This window comes from Fundulus heteroclitus, chromosome 12 (assembly GCF_011125445.2).
Source record: "Fundulus heteroclitus isolate FHET01 chromosome 12, MU-UCD_Fhet_4.1, whole genome shotgun sequence".
NCBI classification, from domain to species: Eukaryota; Metazoa; Chordata; class Actinopteri; order Cyprinodontiformes; family Fundulidae; genus Fundulus; species Fundulus heteroclitus.
Window position 1 is genome coordinate 38,410,655 of NC_046372.1, and position 22,396 is coordinate 38,433,050.

At 43.2% G+C, this 22,396-nt stretch overlaps 2 protein-coding genes and 1 long non-coding RNA gene across 3 annotated transcripts in view; 1 reads left to right on the plus strand and 2 right to left on the minus strand.

Moving 5' to 3' along the window:
• The first annotated feature begins 352 nt into the window (after positions 1 to 352).
• Positions 353 to 16,378, plus strand: anapc5 (anaphase promoting complex subunit 5). Its single transcript, XM_012849476.3, has 17 exons — positions 353 to 550; positions 637 to 716; positions 2,917 to 3,026; positions 3,127 to 3,346; positions 3,478 to 3,544; positions 3,669 to 3,770; positions 4,053 to 4,243; positions 4,316 to 4,397; positions 4,479 to 4,571; positions 9,985 to 10,166; positions 10,623 to 10,758; positions 10,924 to 10,998; positions 12,628 to 12,749; positions 12,842 to 12,949; positions 13,125 to 13,272; positions 15,660 to 15,822; positions 15,910 to 16,378. Exons 1-17 carry the CDS (start codon positions 353 to 355, stop codon positions 16,128 to 16,130), a joined length of 2,298 nt encoding a protein of 765 aa, XP_012704930.1. The 3' UTR covers positions 16,131 to 16,378.
• LOC118565026 lies at positions 6,790 to 8,978 on the minus strand. Its single transcript, XR_004932122.1, has 2 exons — positions 7,960 to 8,978; positions 6,790 to 7,744 (listed from the first exon to the last, which is right to left on the minus strand). It is a non-coding gene; the product is annotated as an uncharacterized LOC118565026 (long non-coding RNA).
• Positions 16,379 to 19,309: 2,931 nt separating the features above from the next.
• The window catches only part of ggt1a (gamma-glutamyltransferase 1a), a 40,316-nt gene continuing 37,229 nt past the window's right edge, over positions 19,310 to 22,396 (minus strand). Inside the window, exons 11-13 of the mRNA XM_036144572.1 lie at positions 21,912 to 22,024; positions 21,713 to 21,826; positions 19,310 to 20,283 (exon numbers count right to left, since the gene is read on the minus strand). Coding sequence (XP_036000465.1) covers positions 20,137 to 20,283; positions 21,713 to 21,826; positions 21,912 to 22,024 — 374 coding nt within the window. The 3' untranslated portion in view covers positions 19,310 to 20,136. The remainder of the gene's footprint in view (positions 20,284 to 21,712; positions 21,827 to 21,911; positions 22,025 to 22,396) is intronic.

Here is a 22,396-nt window from a genome sequence, read left to right on the forward strand (position 1 = left end):
ACGCATTAATCATTTTCCAAAGTGCACTTGGCACTGTACGGCGGACGCGCTGACGTATTCCTGGCGTTTTGATGACGTCTCTTTCAGGCGACAAAAGGAGGGCGGTTTGAAAGCTAAACAGCCGCCGTGTGTCAATATTTGGAAGATGAAACAGTTTATGTTACGAGGCTGAAATATCTCCGCGTTTTTTCGCCAAGGTCTTCTTGTTGGAGGCTCTTTAAAATGGACACAGAGTTAATTTTGCCCTTTTTGAACTACTTTTCTAACGCTAACGGAGCTCGGTGCTAGCTTACTCCCTCAGCCACCGAGCTGCCTTTAGGTTAGCCTTTAGCCCGCTTAAAGCCGCCCGAGGATGGCGAGTGTCCATGAAAGTTTGTATTTCAACCCCATGATGACCAACGGGGTGGTGCACGCTAATGTGTTCGGCATTAAAGACTGGGTGTCTCCGTATAAGATCTCCGTGCTGGCGCTGCTCTATGAGATGTCCTCTTCTAAGATCACCCTGCCGGAGAGGAGGCGGCTCAACAAGCTCATCCTGCCCCTCCAGCAGGTTCTGCTTAACCAGCCCAGATTTGTTTGTGTCTGGCGTTGTGCTGCAAGTGTGGTTCACCGTGTCTCTGCTGTCCTCGTCCGCAGGGTCCGGACCTGACTCTCGATCAGTTCCTGAAGACCGTGGAGGAGTGTTGTCCTCAGACCGCATATGCAGTTAAGCTCAGGTCGGCTGCCTCCTTTTCCTCCTGGCCGGCTCTGTTGTTGAATTTGTGACTCCATGTCGCCAACAACACGCTATAAAGCCATGTGGTCCTAATTAAATAATTCAGATCTTGTGTTTTAAACGTGAGACAGCAGCATGTAGGCCAGATTAATGCATAGTGAGTGGCTGTAGTCCCACGGACAGAGACTGTTTATTTATTTGCAGTCAGGCTCAGTTATGCACACCGAGTTGTAAAGGTAAACAATGTTAGTTGCTTATACTCTGCAGGGAGTCAACCCAAATTTTAGGTTTAAAAGAAGAGGTGTAGATTAGGACTGGTTTGGTAATTATAGAGGTTTATGTTCAGATTCTGTTATTTAATAAAACTAATATAACAAAACCAGTTGAAAACGACAAATTGTCATTTTTTTTAATAAGACACTGAATAAAATCTTCAAATTGATAATCTAGTGTACCACTTGATGTAATTTCACATCAATTGGGCTATGCAGATTAATATTATGCTATTTCACATTTAAAATAAAATTAAAAGTAAAAATATACAATGGATTGACCTGGTTTACGTTTTTGCAAGCATAAACGGAACTATAAGAAAACAATAAGTAAAAGTTTTGCAGAAATCATAGGATAAATCAGGATTTTTTTTAGCCATTATTTAGAGCAGAACACAATGAAAGATAATACTGAGGGTGGATCTGATAGAATAAAAAGGTTTATCTTAGCATACCAGTTGAAAATAAATAAGAAATTGATTTCAAAGTTATGTGCAGGAATACAAAGTTTGAAAAATATCAATACATATCGCAATTGAAACCTGATCAATATCAATAAAAAATATGTCAGACAAAATGGTCACTAATTCCACTGAACTCCGATTCAGATCCACATGATATTCTGGGGGATTTATGCAGAGGAAAGGATTTAGCCTCACAACCTCTCCCGGCAAAACTAAGCAAGGTTGATAGGAGGGCTGACCTGTTTTAAAGGTTAAAGGTTACATTTAAATAGGGTTAGGGTTACAGTATACTTTTATTTTTTCCCCAGAGCCTTGTTTCAAATAGTTAACTAAACAACTATCGATATCGACTGATATGAAAGGCTTCTATCGTGATCCATTTTTCACCCTAACACCATGTTTAAAACAGAAATGGGAAAAAGAAGCAAATGTAGAGTTAACAGAAGAAGACTGGGATGCTACAAACCAACAAATGTGGAAAGTAACGTATTCTTTAACAAGGAGGGAGCTTGGGTGGAAAAACTGTGATATTTTAGAACACCAGGTCAAATGAAGTATCGCCGTACAGTGCTGGCGGGGTAAAGGGTTGCGAACCATGCTCACGTTTTCTGGAGCTGTCCTCCTATTGAGAAGTACTGGAGGGAGCTTAAAGTGTGACTCATACATGTGTAAAGTTTAACCCCCATGTAAAAGCATAACTCTGTCCCCAGACAAATTAGAAAAAGTCCATCAAAGTGGACAGCATCCTACTGAAATAACCTCAGCCTTCAAGTGGTATTCTTTATTGTTAAAATTAAAACTGTTACTTCATGCTGCTGTCTTCCTTTGCTTTTCTCTCAACTTTGTCACCTGAGTGTGCCTTGTTCGGTTTCTGTACATTCTGTACATTTAAACAGTGAACACTTTTTTTTTTTGGCATGTGTTGACAAGTCCCACTTCAGCAGTTAATAATTACCTGAAAACGAATTGGGTTCTCAAAGATTGTTGCGATTGTTTGACAAAAAATAAAAATAGTCCCCTCCTTAGTCCAGCAGTCCACTTTCCACCTGACCGTTTCCAGTCCACAAAGTGGACTGGAAACGGTCAGGTGGAGGTTTGGCATCAGCCTGGTTTTATCCCTCCTCTCAGCAAACCTCTTCTGATCAGCTGAAGATAAACACCCTGCTGGTTTCTTTGCTTTCTATAAGGCACACTATACTGTGATACCTTTTAGCCTATACTGCCTATACAGACTATAATCTTAGTCTGACAGCACTGGTCCAGTTAGGTCCAGATGTCCCAATAGCCCTTAAGCACACGGGTGAATTGAGTACTAACTTCAGATTTCTTTTATATCATAATTTGTCAAGCAGATAAAAAAGTCATCTATAAAGGTTTCATAGTCGGCTTAGTATAGAAATCCTCTTTAATGGGGAAAGAGTCTGCAGAGTTTCGCTGATATGGCTTTTTTTTCTAATCCTTGAAGGCTGCATGAAATGGCAGACGGAGAGCTGAAAGATATGGAGTACTTTTTCTCCACCCTCCCCACTCCATTCACCGCTTTTGATTCGGAGGCTTATAAAACCAGCGTTGTGGGTGAGTAAACCTTGTCGTCTGACGGCCCTTTAGCTCTAGTCAAACCGCCTTGTTTTCCTCAGGGAACCCTGCATTTCCCAATAACTTGTCTTCCCTGTAGGACTTTTTATGAGGCACATGCTGCTGGCGTACAACAAGCTGTCTTTCAGTCAGGTTTACAAGCTGTACAAGTCCCTGCAGCACTATTATCACAGTCACTTCTCCAAGCCCGGCGACAGTTTGCCCGCGCTGGCTGCAGATGACTCGGACATGGACCTCACCAGCACTGAGGACACTGTCGGGGACAGGGCGGACGCCCCGCTGCTTGAGTCCGAGCTTCGGTAAGCAATGCTGTTTTAGGGCCTGAGTCTACCCAGCTGGTTTGTTTTATTCACCCGCATCCCAAAATCTATAGACCTTACACTTCGATATCTTTGAAAGCAGATAACACCAGATTGTGTGTCTGTTTTAGATCTGACAATGCGCCAAGCAGGGGGCCCCTCTCTCAAAAGCAAGCTGAGTATTTTCTTGCAAGACAGGTGAGTCTGGGCAAAGTCTAGAGGAAATGCTGTTGGTAGTTTTGTTCTGGGGGATCTGTCAGACCCAGACGCGCTATGGCAGCATTAAAGCTCGCTCTCTGATTCTGGGACCACTCCTCTGCAGGCTTATCTTCTGAAGAACGATGAGAACAAAGCCCTAAAGCCGGCGGCGCTGCAGGAAGAGCTCAACAACATGCTGAAGTTCAACCCGGACTTTGCAGAAGCGGTGAGGTCCATCAGAACCTCTCCCAGCAGTCTCAGGGATCCACTTGATTTACAGCACATGCCTACAAGTTTGGAGATATCTTATATTGTTTATTGTGAAACAGACATAAACTTCATACATTGGATCGTCTTATTCATTTTTGTGGAATAATTCTATTTATATACTTTGAAAAAGGGATATTTTTACTAAAAGTTTTCACTCCCTAGAAATCTGACCCCTGCCTGATCCGAAGTGAGCGTCAGTGATCCTAAAGCGGCTCTTTGCTCCTCCTCCCATCAACAGCATTACCTGAACTACCTGAACAGCATGAGGGTCCAGGACATCTTCCTCTCCGCTCACAGCCTCCTGCATTACTTCGACCGCCTCATCCTGTCCGGCAACGAGGGGAAGAGCAACGGAGACGAGGGCTACGGCCGAAGTCTCCGCTACGCTGCTCTGAACTTGGCCAGCCTGCACTGCCGCTTCGGCCACTAGTACGCGCCACACCCGAGTGTCGGTTTGTGTGGCAGGATGACGCGTTTAACCCAAATCTGTTGTCCTTTTAGTCAGCAGGCCGATCTGGCTCTACAGGAAGCCATCCGCATCGCCCAGGAGTCCAACGACCACGTGTGCCTGCAGCACTGTCTGGTAAAACATGCAGCTTTGTGTTATGTTCACATTAATGTCGCCTGGGAAGTTTGATAATTACATCAAAGTTTTCCCCGCCAGAGCTGGCTCTACACGCTGGAACAGATGAAAGGCTCCGAAAGCACGGTGTTGACTCAGGATTCAGTGAAAATGGCCGCTCATTTCTGCCTGCCGGTGAGTGCAACACGACCTTTCGGTGAAGATCGCGCTCATTAGTGACACTAATGAGTGCGGCGTTGGCTGTTTTATAGGTTATAGATTCACTTTGACTCTGAACCCGCAGTATGCTCAGTGAAAACCTCTGTACCAGGTTAATGATCAAACTTAATGTGTAGTATTAATGGGAACTTTCCTACTATATGATATGTCTTGCCATTATTTTTACCTGTCATTTTTACCAGCAGCAGAGTTGTTTTGTTAGAAAATGCCAATCTTAAATGTCTGGACACGCAAGGATCAGAATTTGGTTGTATGTTTCCAAGCTTAACTTAAAGGCATACTATGCAACATTTTTCAGTTAATTAATGTGTTCCATACCGTTTTGGATGATTAAATGAGTCATTTCAGGTCGAATAAAGGTTTTCTCGGCCACCCTGGGGGTGTGTGGGGGAAATACCGCAATTGCAAGAGCCCTCGGCCCGCACACACAGAAGTCTCGCTTTACGGCGAGAACTCCATGTGTTTTTGCCATGCCATTCACTATATGCACGCGCGAAAGCAACAACAGAGAACCGCGTGTTAACGTCAAATAAACATGCAAGCATATCGAGTTTTATTATTATTATTATTATTATTATTATTATCTTTTTTTTTTTTTTTTTTTTATGTTGGCGAGACACTACCGCGGCTGCGGCTTGGCGAAGCGGTGGCGTCTCGCCAACATAAAAAAAAAAAAAATAAAAATAATAATAATAATAATAATAATAATAAAACTGGCGAGGCGGCCGCGGCGGGAAGCTTGATGTTCATACTTTCACTGTATTAGTCATTGTTTGTACTGCCGTTTTTATCGACTTTTCGTTGCGTTCGCCTGTCTGCTAAGCTCAAAACAACCGCGCCTGGCTTGACGGAGGAACCAGAACAGCTGAGCATCTTTACAACAGTGCACTTTTACTTTCACCCTCTGGGGGGAGCCTTGCTGGAAAATCAACCCCGGTTGCATAGTATACCTTTAACTTTTATATTTCCAAACAAACTTTTGGAAAGTTTTAGGTTACTTTTGTTCCCCAGGTTCTCTGAGTAGCATGAGTGAGTGTCTCACAATGAGGAACTCCTCATACTCGCCACCAGCCTTGTCTGTCAGTGAAACATTCGACACAGGCTTACCTAGACAACCCTTTGTCCATGAAACAAACAGCTGTTCACCTTTCCTACGTGTTTTGGTTCTAACCCTGAACTCAAGCTAGGGCTCAGACCCAAACGGCCTCCAATCCTCAGCCCAAGGCGGCTACTGCTAAGGGCTCGTGGCAAAGAAACTCGAAGCCGCACGCCCGAGTCAACGCCGCCACCCGCCTCCACTTAGACGGTGAGGGAAGAGAGCGGAGGAAACCGCTGGGGATGGAGAGAGCGAGCTGGACTCACCCACAGTCATGGCTGCATTACAAGCATCACCAAAGAATTATCCTTAATTACACATGCTGCTGTTATGCCCTAGGTTTTGGGCTCATGCTCAATAATAGACTTGATATTATTTAGCTCCCCACGCTGTTCCTCAGTGAAGCAGAGTCTACATGTATGTTTGACTACATGGGGGTTTGACTCTAGAACGGGGGAGTGTTGACTGCGCGCCTGTGTCTGTCTTGGAAGACATAACCTAAAGGCTGCAGCACTCTTTTCATGTTACTGCACCTCTTTTGCATGGATATAACAGTAGCACCAAACATCCAATGGAGAGCAATGGGAGTATTGAGGTGGTTGTCTTTCTTGCTGGTGGAAAGCATGGATAGGTTTAACCATCTGGGTCTCCTGCAGAATCCTGGGCCTCATGACTCTCCTTAGAGCCTGGATTGCCACTTTATCAAAAATCTGTATTGTCGTAATGTTTTACCATAATGAAATCATTGGTGAGGCAGACACCGGCTCAGAATGCACATAAACACACGCAACTCGCAGACACAACAAGACATGATCTTCGTTTTTATTTTGTTTTTTAACAAGTTGATTGCATTGGCCTACATCAGTCCCTGAGGGGCTTTTGCATGTATATAGTCTTTAGCAACTAATGAACTCATTTCCAAGTAAAAAAAATCACACAATAAATTTGCATGGATGCCTAAACAAACAGTCACTGTGACATTGAAGTGTGCAAATGCAAATGTGCAACTAAAAGGCCGTATAGATGATTTCATTTACATCAGATCAGGAACTTGTGGAACCGGAAGTGTTTTTTTGGCATGAAACAGATTACTGGACTGGTGGTTTGTTGGTTTTCAGCAGGGGGGCGATAGCCCTCACACCTTTGGGGAAAGAAGCTGTTTTTTTAAGTCTGCTAGTTTTTGATTTAATGTTCCTGAATTGTTTCCCTGATGTTAGTGGGACTAATTGTGCATTGCCCGGGTGGGTGGGATCTGTGGTAATACGTCTGGCCCTTTTCTGGCCTCCTGCAGCATAAACCGTGTCTAGGTTCTGTGGACTGCATCCCACAATCCCCTCTGCTGGTCCTCACCCCCCGTGCTAAATCTTTCCTCTCCTGCTCTCTGCAGCTTCCATACCACACAGTTATGCTCAGTCACAAAATACTTTCTTTAGTAGCTCTACAAAGGTTTTTAGCAGTTTAGTGGAAAGTCCAGTCCGTTTCTACTTCCTGAGAAAGGAGCCGTTGTTGGACCCTCTTTGTTGGAACTTCACCACTGTGTTTGTGGGATGGACAGCAGAACAGCCCTGGGTGAAAAGGATGAAGAGAGCAGGGCTGAGGACCCAACCCTGTGGCGTTCCTGTGTTGAGGAACAATGGGGCAGATGTGCGTTTCCCTATCCTCAGCCCATGGGGCCTGTAGGTGAGGAAGTCACTGATTCAGGAGCAGAGTGCTGGAGATAATCAGGCTGTGCTGCTTGTACCTTTGCTTTGCCTTCTGGAGGCCTTTTTCAGCTCACTTCTAGCCCTGCTGTCGGCCGGTCTGTCTCCAGATCTGAATCCTGGGCCTTCAGCAGGGACCACGCTGAGCTGTCCATGGTTTCTGGTTAGGAAATACTGGTTGTCTGTGTGGGTAGGACAGCATCAGTGCAGAAGTAAATATATGACAGCACAGATGATATGTAACTCTGTAAATCAACGCCCTGTGTAAACACTCCCCAGTCTGTGTTTTCAAAGCAGTCCTGTAAAGCTGAGCAGGGCTCTTCAGTCCAAACCTTTTGGTAAATGGTGAATGGCTTGTACTTGTATAGCGCTTTAACTAGTCTTGACGACCTCCAAAGTGCTTCACACTACAGTTCAGTCATTCACCCACTCACACCCACATTCACACCCTGACGGTGGTGAGCTATGTTAGTAGCTACAGCTGCCCTGGGGCAGACTGACAGAGGTGAGGCTGCCATACACCGGCACCACCGGGCCCTCTGACCACCTTTTGGGTTTTGATCACGGGTCTGGTTCTGCAGATCAGTGGTTTGTACGCAGGGATCAGGTCCACAGAGATGTGACGCAGCAGCGTTTTATGCTCCTGGGATGTTGCAGTATAGCTGATCTAATATAATGTCGTCTCTGGTCGGGAACCTGATGAATTTATGGAATTTGGGGAGCACAGCTTTTAACTCAAAGTGATTAAAGTCTCCAGCAGCAATCACAGCTGCTTCTGGATTAGGATTCATTTGGTTATTGATAAAACTGCATAACTATGTATTATAGAATACATTATGGAGATGGATGCAGTGGTTATTGAGGATGCGCACACACACACACACTCCCACAGTGTAGTGTCTGGTCATCAATATGGAAGAGGACTTCATGGTGCAAACTAATGAAGCGGCCTCCTTGTAGCATTTCTCCATCAGTGGAAAAGGGCTACATGAATAAACTGAACTGGAAGTGCTTGTAAGTGAAGAAGTGTGCTGTGGTCTGATGAGTCCACATTTCACATTGTTTTTAGAAATCATGTCATCCAGGCCAAAGAGGAAAAGGACTATCTGGATTATCAGCGCAAAGTTAAAAAGCCAGCATCCGTAATGGTAGTGGGGGGGCATTAGTGCCCATGGCGTGGGTAGCTTACACATCTGTGAAGGCGCCATTAACACTGAAAGGTACATCCAGGTTTTGGAGCAACATATGCTGCCATCAAAGCAACGTTGTTGTTTTTTTTTCAGGGACGTTCCTTCTTATTTCAGCAAGATAATCCCAAGCCACCTGCACAGGTCATGGGTACTTGTTGATGGCATTAAAATTATTTCTAAGAGCATTAAAAGAGCGTTAAATTAGAGTTACTCATTCCTGTATAAACCCTGAATTAGTTCCCACACACTTATTGAGTGTTGTTAAAAGGTGATGTGACACAGCGGTAAACCTGCCCGTCTCCCAGGGTTTTTGAACGTATCACAGGCATCATAGTCAAAATGAGTGAATATTTGCAAAACAATGACATTTATCAATTTGGACATTAAATATCTTGTCTCTATAAAGGATTCAATTGAAAAATTGGGCAAAAAGGATTAGCAAGTAATTGTATTCTGTTTCTACTTACGTTTTTCCTTTAGAATTGGGACGTTACACATTAGCACAAGTTGAAGTTGAGATTTTCTTACCCTGTTGTAAGAAAATCCAGAAAGTCCAGAAAAATGTTCCATGTTTCAACTTGCAAAGAACCTTTTTACTACAGCGTCAGGAGCGTTTTACTGCTAAACAGATCACATGCCAGATTAACTTTTCCACACACTGCCTGTTTTTTTTGTCAGCACATGCAGTTCAGACACGTCAAAGTGTTTGTTCTTGTCTGCCATAAAAACTTATCCCCACGGCCTCCTTTAGCAGCTAATTAGCAGCCTATTGGTTCAGATGCGACACCCACGTGTTCGTTTGCACTCGGATCAAGTCGAGAATTGCTTGTTTCAAAGCGGCTTCGCTGTTGGTGTGCTGGTTCAGCAGCCGTCGCTGGAGGTAATATGTGTTCAGGTTATCCCTCATCTTCCCTGCACCCACCGCAGGTTATTTTAGCAAAAGTCAGTTCAACTCACACGATCTGATTCTCATAGTCGCCGTGCTGTTGGGTTAGAAAATATGCTTCTGGTCAGATCTGAAGAATTTCACACGCACGGATCAAAAAGGTGAAATAATTTCTCTCTTTGAAAGTTTCGTTGTTGAACATCACTAGGTTTAAGTGTCTCTCTAATGCCAAGTAACCCAAAGCTATTGTAAATGTTTGAAAAGCAAAGGCGCGGCTCCATATCAGCTGTTGTTCTGCGAACATACAGTGTATCCAGTTTCTCCCTTGTTTGTGCAAGAAACGTTTCGTGAGTAACCCAACCGGTTCCGGTCGTTCATATTGAGGTCACTTCCCCCCACCTGAAATCCACGTTCCTGTTGTGTTATGCTTTACATAATGCATAGGTGTCTGTTGAGCCTTATCCAGCACGTCTCACTCTTCTCCTCTCCCCTGTAGTACCTGGGATCGCTGGACATTCAGTCTCTGGTCCAGCAGGGGGCGATGCAGGGTAAGGCTGCACACAAGCTGATGGACGCGCTGAAGGACACGGAGATCCTGCACTGGAAGCACAGTCTGTCGGAGCTGATCGAGATCAGCCTGGCTCAGACCACGTCCATATGGAGGATGTACGGAAAGAGGTCAGGCTCTACGCTGTGCCCCCCCGACACGCCGCGGTTCTGCTCGCCAGCCCACAGGCTCTGGTGCATTCACTTTAAAGTAAAACCAGTGTCTTATGCCTGGGTTAACAGGGTTCTGGTCAGTAGTTCACATGCAGCCATCAGGGGCAGAACATGCAACGGTACTTTTGGCCTTTTACTGATTTATGGAAAGGTGCTTTTTACAGTAGAGAACGATCATAAGACAGCTTCAGTGATTTCAGGAAACTAGGATTAGGCGCACAAGTTTGGATTTAAAGTCGATTTCACAGTCGAATCCACGCGTTTTCAAAATGAGACATACTGGCTCTAATATTTACACACACCTGTCTCTACTAATACTAGGCTCATGTTGTACCTTGGCCCACGTTTTTTGTGTTTTTTATTTTTTTAAAGCAAGCTGTTTTTGTCTTTAATGTGACCTGCCTTACTTTGCAGCACCATGGCGCTGCAGCAGGCCCAGCTTCTTCTCAACATGAGCAGCCTGGAGCCGGTTAACTTTGGGGTCCACCAGAACAACACGGAGGCCTTCGCTGTGGCTCTGTGCCACCTGGCCGAGCTGCACGCTGAACAGGTAAACATCTGGGGTCCCTGCTTTCCGTCCCGATGCTCGCTGGACAGCTGTATTTTCTTCTGGTTGTAAATAGAGGTTATAAATGTTAAACAGCTCTTGTTTCCAGCTGCTGGGGGAAACCTAACACTGGACTGGTTCTCCTTTCTGCCTTTTTTTTTTATGCAGGGCCTGTACAATGCAACGTCAGAGATCTTCCAGCATCTGAAAGATCAGTTTCCTCCTCACACACAACATTCAAAGGTAGTTTTTCTCCACTTCGGTATTGCACTAATGTGTTAAATAATGGCTATGTAGTGCAGAGGTGAAGATTTGTTCAGATCACTTCAGCTACTATTCTAATAAAACAAAAATTAAGGAAGACTTTGAAAACACATCAGATCACATCAGTGCAGAAATCCTTCTGGATCTCTGCACTGATATGGAACGGCTAACGTGCTGGGAGCAACAGGATGCCACTTCATTTGATGAAAAGCAAAACGACGAACCCACAGAGGGCTTAATCTGACGTCACAGAGAAAGTGGAAGTGAAAAACGGAGGCTGAAGGCTAGTCCAGATTCCTAAATTGTCATTGCAGCAACTCCGAATGCTACTGAGTAGTTAGTGTGGCCCCCGCATGCTGCATGCCTGAGAACATAAGGAGCGCTCCTTATAAGGTGACGGATGGTACCCAGGAGTAGCTCCTTTCTGAATCCTGAGCTCTTTGACAGTCTAGGTGCAACCTGTTGGCGTCAGAGGAACCTAAACATGATGTCTGAGATGCTCTGTTGGATTAAGGTCAGGGGAGTGTAGAGCCCAGTGGTATTAATTTCTTCTCCAGGATCTGACTGCATGCTCTTGCCACATGAGGAATGGGCATTAGCACACACCAGGAGGAACCCAGGACCCACTGCACCAGTGAAGGGTCTAACAATGGGTCTAGGCATTTTATCCCAGTACCTAATGGGGGCCCGGGTGCTATCATGTTCCCTGTATGGGTCTGTTTATGTTTCCATGGATATGCCTCCCCAGACCAACACTGACCCACTACCACGCCGATCATGCTGAGCAGTGCTGAAGGCAGCGTAACGTTCAACGCAGCTTCTCCAGACCCTTTCACCTCTGTCACATGGGCTCAGAGAGACTCGGCTCTCATCTGTGAAAAGACCAGGACGTCAGTGCCGACCTGCCAGTTCTGGTGTCCTCTGGGAAATGCCTGTCGAGCTCCACGGTGCCGGGCAGTGAGCTCAGCGCCTCCTAGATGACATCAGGCCCTCAGGCCACCCTCATGAAGTCTGTTTCTAATGGTTTGGTCAGAGACATTCACACTAGTGACGAGCTGGAGGTCACGCTAGGGCTCTGGCAGAACTCATCCAGATCCTTCTTGCATAACGGAGCAGATACCGGTCCTGGCTGATGGTCCTCCAACAGACCTGTCCAGCTCTCTTAGAGTAAGTGCCCGTCTCTTGGAGCCTCCTCTATGCTCTTGAGGCAGTGCTGGTTGATCCAGCAAGCCGCCTGGCAGTGGCCCATGTTGACGTGCCATCCTGGTGGAGTTGGACTGCCTGATCAAGCTCTGCAGGGTCCAGGTATTGCCTCATGCTACCTGCAGTGACTGATCCAGCCCAAATGGGACACTACTGAACAGTAGTGAAAAAATGCAAAACCATACCTCTTTTTGGGATTGTCTCGTTGTTGCCCCATTAATGCATCTGTTAATTTGATTAAGACCAGAACAGCCGACACTGATTACCTGCCCCTTCACTGCTGAAGTGAAGTTTAAATGACTTGATATTATCCTCTGATTGGGAGTTCCTTTCATTTATTGAGCTGTATGTGTGAGTAAATGTGCAAACTATTGTTCATTAACGTTATCTTGATCCTGTCTTCAGCTCTGGATGCTTTGTGACCTGAAAATCCAGTTTGAGAGGCACATGAACAACAGGAAGTATCATGTAGCCGAGCCGCTGGTAAAGGCCATGTCTGCTTTAAACAAAACAGAGGGACTGTACAGGTAACACCGAACGCACACAATGTCAGTTCTGCTTCCGCTGTTTCACAGGACTGTCATGTGTGCTGCAGTAGTTAACGTGTGTTTATTGACAGGAAAGCAATTGTTCTGAAAGCGCTGAACCGCAGCACAGAGGCATACAGCATCCTACAGCAGCTGCAGGCTCACTGTGAGAAGACCAAATGCACAGAGATAATCATCAGGTTCTTATCGTGTTCTTCGATTATTTCTGCTTGTATTAGTCTGCAGTGCAAAGAGGGCATGCATCAAACGTGGTCCTCCATGAGATTTTAAATGGCTACTTCAACATTTCCAGAACTGAGCATAGGTTGTGTTTTAACTATTGCCTGCGTCCCTTCTTCTTGCCGTGCCAACCAGAGTGATGCTGTCCACCGCTGAGCTTCACTGGGAGTCGTCCAGCTTCTCCACAGCTCTTCCTCTCCTCCTGCAGGCCTTGGCTCTGGCCAGGCAGCACCACCTACAGTCCCTGGCCTCAGAGACCATCCTTCATCTGGCCTTCACTCAGGTCAGCCACAACAAGAGAGCCCGTTACAGCGTTCATCCGTCAACAGCTTCCCGTGCAACGTGGGAGGTGTTAATGCGAAATAAAAGCTGCCAGCCATTGGCTCAAATCAGAAGCAGACTGATTTACAGGATTTTAGGCTTGTAAGGATGTGATTGTAGCTATTTCCAGTACGAGCTGGTGTGATTTGAGCTTCATTGACCTGTCTAATAAATCTGCAGGGAAAATTGAGGATTTGCATATTTAGAACGTGTTAGTGTTTGTCTAATTTTAAATGAAGTTGGAAATAAGAAGGCTTGTGTGACTGGCAGTAATTCTGCGTTTAATTTGCGCATCTGATGGCCGCTTAAGAAAACGAACCTGCAAAAGTAACAGAAGAAGCTACACATGTAACACAAACAGCAAAGCTAAAAACGACTCATAGATGCATGCATGAAAAAATAGTATAGTACCAAAATACTTAAAGTAGTTCTACTTGATGCTGCCGTAACAAAGTCACAATGCTAAAATAGCAAGTCCATAATGACATTGAATTTCAAACTTTAAGTTGTTAAAATTATTCCAAAAATATTAAACAAAAACAAAACAACTGGACTATTTTTCGAAGGTTGAAGACGTTTTGCTTCCTATGCAGAAAGGTCTTCAAACTTCAGAAAGAAGTCCAGTTGTTTTGTTTTTCAAACTTTATTGGAATGACCATGACCTGGATGACTGAGAATCTTCACCAGCATAGTTAAAATGAGTTAAATTAATTAAAACAGTAGACAAACAACCCCATTGTCTGTGTCTAAGCCAATTTACAACATGCTACTTACAGTAGGGTTGAGCTAAATTTACCCGTTATTTCATCTCCGTATTTTGTTTTATCCATTACCAAACTATAACTTTAGAAGGTATTTACCAAGTGTCTCACTGCATGTTTTCAGTTTCATATGAATAAATGCAGGTCAGAAAATCAAACTTACTCATTATTTAGTGCAGGATCTAGATTAAGTAGTCCACTGAAATGCAAACAAAAATAGCGCTCAGTCATATTTTCAGATATGCAGACCCATTCAGTAAAGTAGGATAATATTGAAGAGTTTACACACTCAGTTCACGATAAGTCAAACACTTTATTTAGATTAATTACCGGTACACAGACTGATGTTTTAAAGCCTTTATTTCTGTTTATTATTGTGATTTTCTGCAGACAGCTGACAAAAACATAACATTTAAGATTAGAATATTACATCAGACCAATAAAACTATATTTTGATCACATAAATGTGGGCTTGATAAAAAGTAAATTTAAAACCTGCTTAAAGGTTATTTTTAGGGCTGGGGGATTTGGCTTAAAAATAAAATCTCCGATTTTATTTTACCCAATCAGATTAATAGATTTTTTTTTCTCTCTCCCCTTCATTTTGTAAAACCAAACTGCAAAAAAAATTGTAAACTTGTTTTTTTCCCCAATCATCTTGCCTGAGAGTTGACCTAAATTCAGAGCGCAACCAAATACAATCTGGGAAACATGCTTATAAAACATGATGGCAGGCTCTGCCAGTGTAAATGACAAAAAAATTAATATTTGCACCTAGTGGTTTTACACTGAGCTAGTTTGAGTAGACATCTAAGAAAATACTTTATTTCTCTTGTGTGAATTCACTTATAAAAATAAGTGAATAAATTAAAGTGCCTCATCTTGGGGTAAAAAAGTTTCCTCTTTAGAGTATTTCCACAATATATTTTCCTAAACATATATTCAACATTGCAAGCTTTTACCAAAACAATTTACCCTTTCAAGACCCATATAGTGCAAAGTTACATGGAGGCCCAAGGGGTGCATTGGCAAAAAAAAAAAAAAAAACATCTTCATAATTTGCAAATTTGAATTAATTGATAAAATCTATTTATTGCCCAGCCCTGGTTATTTTATAAAGGTGCTTCTAATCATACAAACAAGCCTCATCAGAATATGTATATTTTCATTTATTGATCATTATTAATAATCCTTTCATAATACCAACTGTGGAAAAAAAGCATGTTCTCCAACATTCCCAACTATATTGGGTTATCTGGTTCTCCTAACATCATTAGTTAGTTTATCATTGTCACAATAAATTTGAATCCCTATTGTGATATTTTTTTTTCCTCTTTATAATAATCAGTGATACTATCATCACCCAAGTTTTATTATTTTTGTGCAAAAATGATCTGACTGGATCAGCATTAGGTGGCATTGGAACCACAACGGGGGTAAATTTATGTGCAACTTCTGAGCTTCCTAGATTGATGACTATTGATAACTGTTACTTAGAAGTCAAAACTCTTATTTTTTTCTGAACTTTAATTTACCAACTCAAAGCATTTTGACTTTTCTAAACCCATGTCCATTATGTTTTCTCTAGCTGATGCTGGGCATCCCTGAGCAGGCTCTGAGTGTTCTCCATGAAGCCATGGAGCCCCTCCTGGCCCACGGAGCCGTCATGGACAAAGGCCGCGCCATGCTGCTGGCCGCTCGCTGTCACATGGCTGTTGCTGGGTTCAGGCTCAAAGGACGAGGACCTCTAGGTAACATTGAACCTCTAGAGCTGCTCTGCAGCAGAACGTGTGGATGTTCCTCCATCTCACTGTCTGCTTTGTGCTTTTTCCCAGCAGATGTGCATTCTGCAGCTTTGGCTGCCGACAGTCTCAATGAGGCCGCGTCCTATTTCTCCAAGCTGAACTGTAAGGAGCGTCTTCGGGACGTCCACTACCTCCAGGCGCAGCTCTACCACTCCCTGGGGCAGACGTCACAGAGCAACAAAAGCGCCATGAACTTCAGGCTGCTGGACCAGGAGCTGCAGTCCCCAGCACCCCCGGTCTTCCTGCAGCTCTAACGGATGTTCTCTTCACAATACCGGCAGACCTGCTAAATTATCTCATGAGGGGATGCATCTGACTGCAGTCGCTGCGCCTCACCATTAAGTTGAGCTGAAGCAGTGTCCGGATTTTTCTCAGCACAAAAACATCTCATCTGAAATAATTTGCATAGTAGGTTGTCAAAGAACATGCAGAACACAAGGTCACAGTTTATATTTCAGCAAAACAGTGCCAAGAGTCATAAATAAAGAGAAGTAAGCACGGCGCTGTACATTCTGTCTTGATTTGTGGTCTGGTACAAGTTCGAGCTGAACACGACTGGTTTATTATCCTCTCTGCAACAGGCCAGGTTGTTACCCGGAGGAAAGACGTGTGGAAAGTTCATCAGGAACAGTCATGGCCGGGCTGAATTCCCCTCCACCTTTGTGATGAATGAGGGTAACGTCACAGATGGCCACAAGATGAATGTGTTTCAGTGGCCTGGGCAATTTCTACTTTGTCTGGAGAATACTGATTAAGCTGGTAGCTGAAGAAGGCAGCCATGGTGTGATGATGCAGCTCGCTATAAGGGATGTCTTTAACCTCCTTCCTCAACCCTCTGATGCTTTCTCTTGAATAATTAAAATATATTGGGGTCGCTCTCTTTCCATGGACAGTGAAATTGGATACTTTTGCTGTAGGATGTAACTTATTTACTATGCAAATCATACAGAGATATAGGATAGAGCTTCCTTTCACAGTGAAAGCCTTAAATAACGACATAGCTTCAGGCTACCTGCCATTTAATCCCTGGATTTACATGTTTTAACATGTTTATGACTACCAGTGCTTTGGGTGTACAGGCCCTTGTCACAAGAGAGAAAAGAGTGTGTCTTCCTGGAAGGGGAAAATTACATAACTTGTCATTCATTTTGTACTTTTAGACATAGTTAACATTTTTCTGCAAAAGGGGTTGAAACCACCAACTATTTCTTAGGATGTTAAAAAGAGTTTATTTTATAGCACGTTTTCAACTACATATGTCTAAGTAATTTACCTGAAAATGTGTACCATGTGAGAAATTAACTTGGCTGAAGAAAGCCTGGAATTTGATTTGAGCATTTTCCAAGTCAGACTTATTACAGAAAAAAAAGGACAATACATTTTATTTGAAAGTGCCTTTCAGGTCAAGGACATAGTACAGATCAAGCAGCACAACAATAAAGCAAAAACAAACAAAGGTTACAGTGAGCCAGAAATCACAGAGTATGCATTTTTAAACCGATGGGTTTTGAGTTTAGACTTGAACTGGTAGAGGGTGTCGGTGTTGCGTATTTCTGGAGGGAGAGAGGGAAAAGCTCTGATCCCCATGGTGCTGAGGCGGGAAGGAGGAACTAAGAGTGCGGGAAGAAGCAGTGATGTGAAGAAGATCAGAAAAGTAAGGGGAGCGAGGTCGTGGATGGACTTGAATGTGTTCAGAAAGATTTTTAATTCTATTCTGAATCTGAGCCGGTGGAGCTGCTGTAGGACTGGGTGGCGTAATGAAATGAAGGATGTTTTGGTAATAAAGCAGTCAAATCCTGAACTATTTGTAGTTTATGGAGGGATTTTTGAAGAAGGCAAAAAAAGACAGGAGACATGAATTGATGCAGAGAGAGGAGAAAGAGAGGGACGAAAATGATTCATATTGTGTAGGTGAAAATAGAGCGGGTGATGTTACTGATGTTAGAAGTAAAGGATGGAGTACTATCGAGAATGACACCCAGACTATAGAACCATCAAGTAAACATGAGAAACTTGATAATATAGATTTGGTGCTTATGTGAAGGATCTCTGGGTTTTCATAAAATATGGAAAAAGGTTTTCAAAATATATTTGATTCTATTATCAAAAAATCTATTATCATAAAAATCTACATTTCTGGAAAAAAAAAAATTTTTTTACATTCATTTATATTTAGATAATGATTGTTACCTTTGGTTTGCCACAACTTCAGATTTCTTTCCAAGTCAGTGGTCATTTTGGTTTACTGACAGATAAACACACTTGTTCAAAGATCAGAAAGAGGCCTTTGAAATCACATTTTAAGGATTTTTGTGAAATTAAAGGTAGAGCTGTCGGCTCTTCCGGAAATGTAAGTAAGAAGCAACAAAATCCCCTTTTTGAAAAGCAGCACATGCGCAAGACCTTCTTACCGGCTTTTCTGCTCCTCAGGGGGATTGTGTGAAAAAAATCTCCCAAATCCACTCTGATCTTATTTCTTTCTTCTGGGGCCTTCCTCTTCTTCTCATAAACTTGTAAAACAGTTTGCTTCTTGCGACTCTGCCTTTTTCAAAGAAAATGGTGAGAGCAGCGGAGCTACAATGAACAGCTAACACCAAAGCTAACTGAACGCATAAACACTAGAAGTGCGCACGCGCAGCCAGCAATCGGTAACTAACAGGGAACGGGTAAGGTACGCGCGTTGGCGTGTGGGACAACCAATAGATAAGCTGATACCCCTGGAACTCGAAGCCGAAAAGATCGTCCACTATACCTTTAAGATACCGCAGATAATAAACTGTAATTTAAAGTCCAGATTATTCTGTGTTATAGATTTATACAGTTTTTCCGGCTGCCAAAAACTGTGAAATAACCCTTTACAACAACAATAAATGGGAAGCCCGCTTAAGTGATGTTCATGATTTGTCAAAAAAAAAAATTCTGATAAAACCAGATTAGGTAACTGTTTATTATATTAAAAAGATTATTGGATTAACTGGAAAAAAATAGTAGAAAAGTGTAGGAGTTTCAAATGGAAATGCGCTGAGCCCCTAAAGGAACATTGAAGGAAATAATAAAAAAACAAAACATTCTGGTGCACACCCGATACTTTGCACCAGAATGTAGATTTATTTTTTTTATTTCCCTTGAATGTCCCTTTAGGGGGTCCGTAGAAACGTCAAAGGAGCCGTGTACACTTTTTTTTACTCTTGAATCTCTGCATATTGGGGATTGTTCTCTAACTAAAGCGGGCCCTCCACCCCTGTCTAAAGCTTCCCTGCTGTTCCTGCTGAAGAACAGAATCCCCACATTATGATGCCGCCCACTCCACACGTCAAGATGGAGAGGATGTGTTCAGTGTGATATCTGCTCTTTTTTCCATTAGTTTTCCCGTCATCTTTCTCCTCGTCATCACACATAATATTCCAGTACAGTGTCTGGGGTAAGACACATCTCTGTTTCAAAATGTTTAATGACAAGCGTGGAGACAAAACATGGCATAAGAACAATGCATGTTTAGAAAAATATATCTGCTAATGCTTTCTTATTTTGGAAGTTTGCTATACATTCACTCAACTGCTACTTGATATTAAACATTGACAAAAAAATAACTTCACTGTTGAGTCGCAGTAGAAAACAACATTTTGAGCTTTCAGTGGGATCAGCTTACAGCAGGAGAAAGATGGAACTTTGTTCAAACAGGCAAACAACCTGAGATGTCTTGGCTCTGAATTAACCGTATTTGCTTGGTCTGTAGCTTTTTACCTATTCGACATGAAAGAAAACCCTCGATTTCCGACAATGTTTCATAAGTTACAGTATAATAACTTTTCATTACAGAAGAGGTTAAAACACCACATGGACAACTTACCAAAAGGAGTCTTGAAACCCGAGAACGTCGTCAGATGTTGTGCTCTTGGTTCATTGGAAATATAGCTGCATTCGTTAATTACTGAATTTAATGCTGAAAACAGATCCAGGTGGAACCACTGGCTTCTGCTTCAATCCCTAAAATTCCTTCTTAACCAGCGTCCAAGAGCAATACTAGGCACAACTTCTTCTTACTTTACCTTAAAACACTAAAATAATTTAAATAGGAAGTCTTGCTGAAAAACAGGTCAGTTCCCGTGTCTCAGTAACAGAAGAGAGGTGGTGGCAGTGTCTCTGGAGTGTAAACATAGCTTGATTCCTCGGTGCAGTTTCCTTTACCATTGTGGTTCTGTCAGTGTCTTGGTGGAAACTCTTTGCTGAGGGAGAGTGGAGAATGACCAGATGGGAGGCTCAGTACCCGGCTGGATAGCCTCCTTTCCGGGGATCGGATTCAGCGCAGAGGCGCTCACCTTGCCGAACCACCGCCTGGACCACAGAGTCTGGAGTCCTCAGTGTTTGTGTTACGTGGTTCTTCTGTTCCAGCCCCTCCAGAACACTCTGCACAACATATCGCACACAAGTACAAAATATTGGACCCCATCAAAGACAACCCCAATGTTACTGTAGAGTTTAAAGAGCTTGAAAACAGAATCCACTGAAACACTTTTTTATTGTTTCTATCTACTTTTTAGGGCCTCTATCGGAACCATGTGGACATTTTTGATTGTGAATTTCCCACCTGGTTTCCAGTCACTGTCATCATATAGCCATTGTTGATCACTGTCTTCTCTCAGTGCAAGACACACCCCTTACTGTGATTTCATGTTCAGATGTCTCTTTACTGAAGTATGCCATTAACAGAGCTATTGCTGCTTTTTTTCTAGTTACTTTCTTAGATTTTTTTACACATAGAAACACTCAGAAACTGTTTATTCTGTCTTTTTTTGTTTCCTTCCTTGATAGGGCCTTTAAAGAAATTATTAACTTGCTGAACTTCTGATTTTTCGTCCTCCCAACCTGAGGCTGGTTTTAGCAGATGGTCCCACACTGAGCCTGGTTATGCTGGAAGTTTCCTCTCGTTAAAAGGGTCCTCTTCCTTCCCACTGTCGGCAAAGGTTTGACCGGTACGCCCGAGAGGCAGTGACTCTACGGGCTTCCTTAGCTAGACCAGCTTTTACCAGCTGGCACTACTTGATCTACTGAATATGAAGACTGTGTGCAGTCGGATTGTCATTGGATTGTACTTAAATCCACAATGTAATTTAATTTACTTATGTAGAAAGTCAATTTTAGATCTCTGCCTTTTTTAAAGTTTTGCAAAACCTTGTGACATTTTACAACATTTTAGAGCAATGTTAACCTGACGCCGCCAGATGGATTTGCTTCGCATATCCATCTGGAAACCTTCCGTTGAAGTAATTTTGGGAAGGGGCGAAAATACTGGTTAGCTGATTGGCCTATGTTGGTGATAGACGGGCCAAATAAACCAATCAGATCAACGAAGCATATGACGTACTCGTCAACACGCTCTGTTACGAGCGACGACAAAAACACAACCACAAGCCAAGCTACTCTTGCTGCTGCAGGTAAAGGCTCGTTAGCTCAGCAAAGAAATACTCTGTAATTCCGATAAAACTTGCTCGATAGCCACGCTAACGCTAGTTTCATCGGCTGAAGCCGCCATGTTCTTTAGACTGAACTGTCGATCTTATCGTTGCGTCACACCTCAACCCGCCTCAAAGCCAATGCTGATTGGACGTTCGTTTGGTGAACGGCTCCAAATTTTCTTTAACGGAGAGTAGCCAGACTGATCTGCGAGCGAAACCTTCAAAGCTCGCGAGATCAGGATGGTCTCACGAGGCTAGAGCAATGTAACACCAGTTAAGAAGTTGCTGGAAGTTTTTTTTAACTTCTAAAATTTAACTGCTTTCAGTCTTGCAGAAAAAAATTAAAGTTGTTTTACAGCCTCTTTCCATGCCTGACTCACCTTTTCGAAGCCTTGCTCCACCACCGTCATGTTGGGGTTGAGTTGATTGTGAACCCGTGGCTCCATCACAGCTTTCTTTAGATCGTAGTTGAAGAAAAGGGAGTTCAGGATAACCTGTTTCCACCACAACATGTAACATCAGTTTGGTACATGCAGAGTGCGAATGCCCAGGAGACGGGAATGACTGACTGATGCTTACTAAGGCAGTAGCTGTGGTGATCTTCGTGCCCCCAGATGCTCCTACAACCATTTTCACTCTGTTGTCTTTGTCAAAGATGATTGTGGGACACATGGAGGACAGAGGCCTTTTTCCTGCAGCAGAGAAACAGAAAGTGATTCCATAGTGCCTTGCAAAAATATTCAAACCTCTTAAAAAAAAATTATTTGTTACAATTTTGTCATATTACGACCATAAGCAACTTTGTGTTTTAAGGGAATTTTATCCAATAGCCACAGGGTTTCCAACTCCAGTCCTGATGTGATCTGTCATCCTGCATATTTTAGAGGTGCCACTGGTTAAACGCACCTGCATCAAATAAATAATTTATCCCCGGGCCGCTGCAGAACCTTGAGACGTACCGTGAAGGTCATTTAACCATTGAATCCTCTGTGTTGGAGCTGGAAAATATCTAAAACTTGCAGGACATCAGTGTTTTGAGGACTATAGTCAGACACCCCATGATA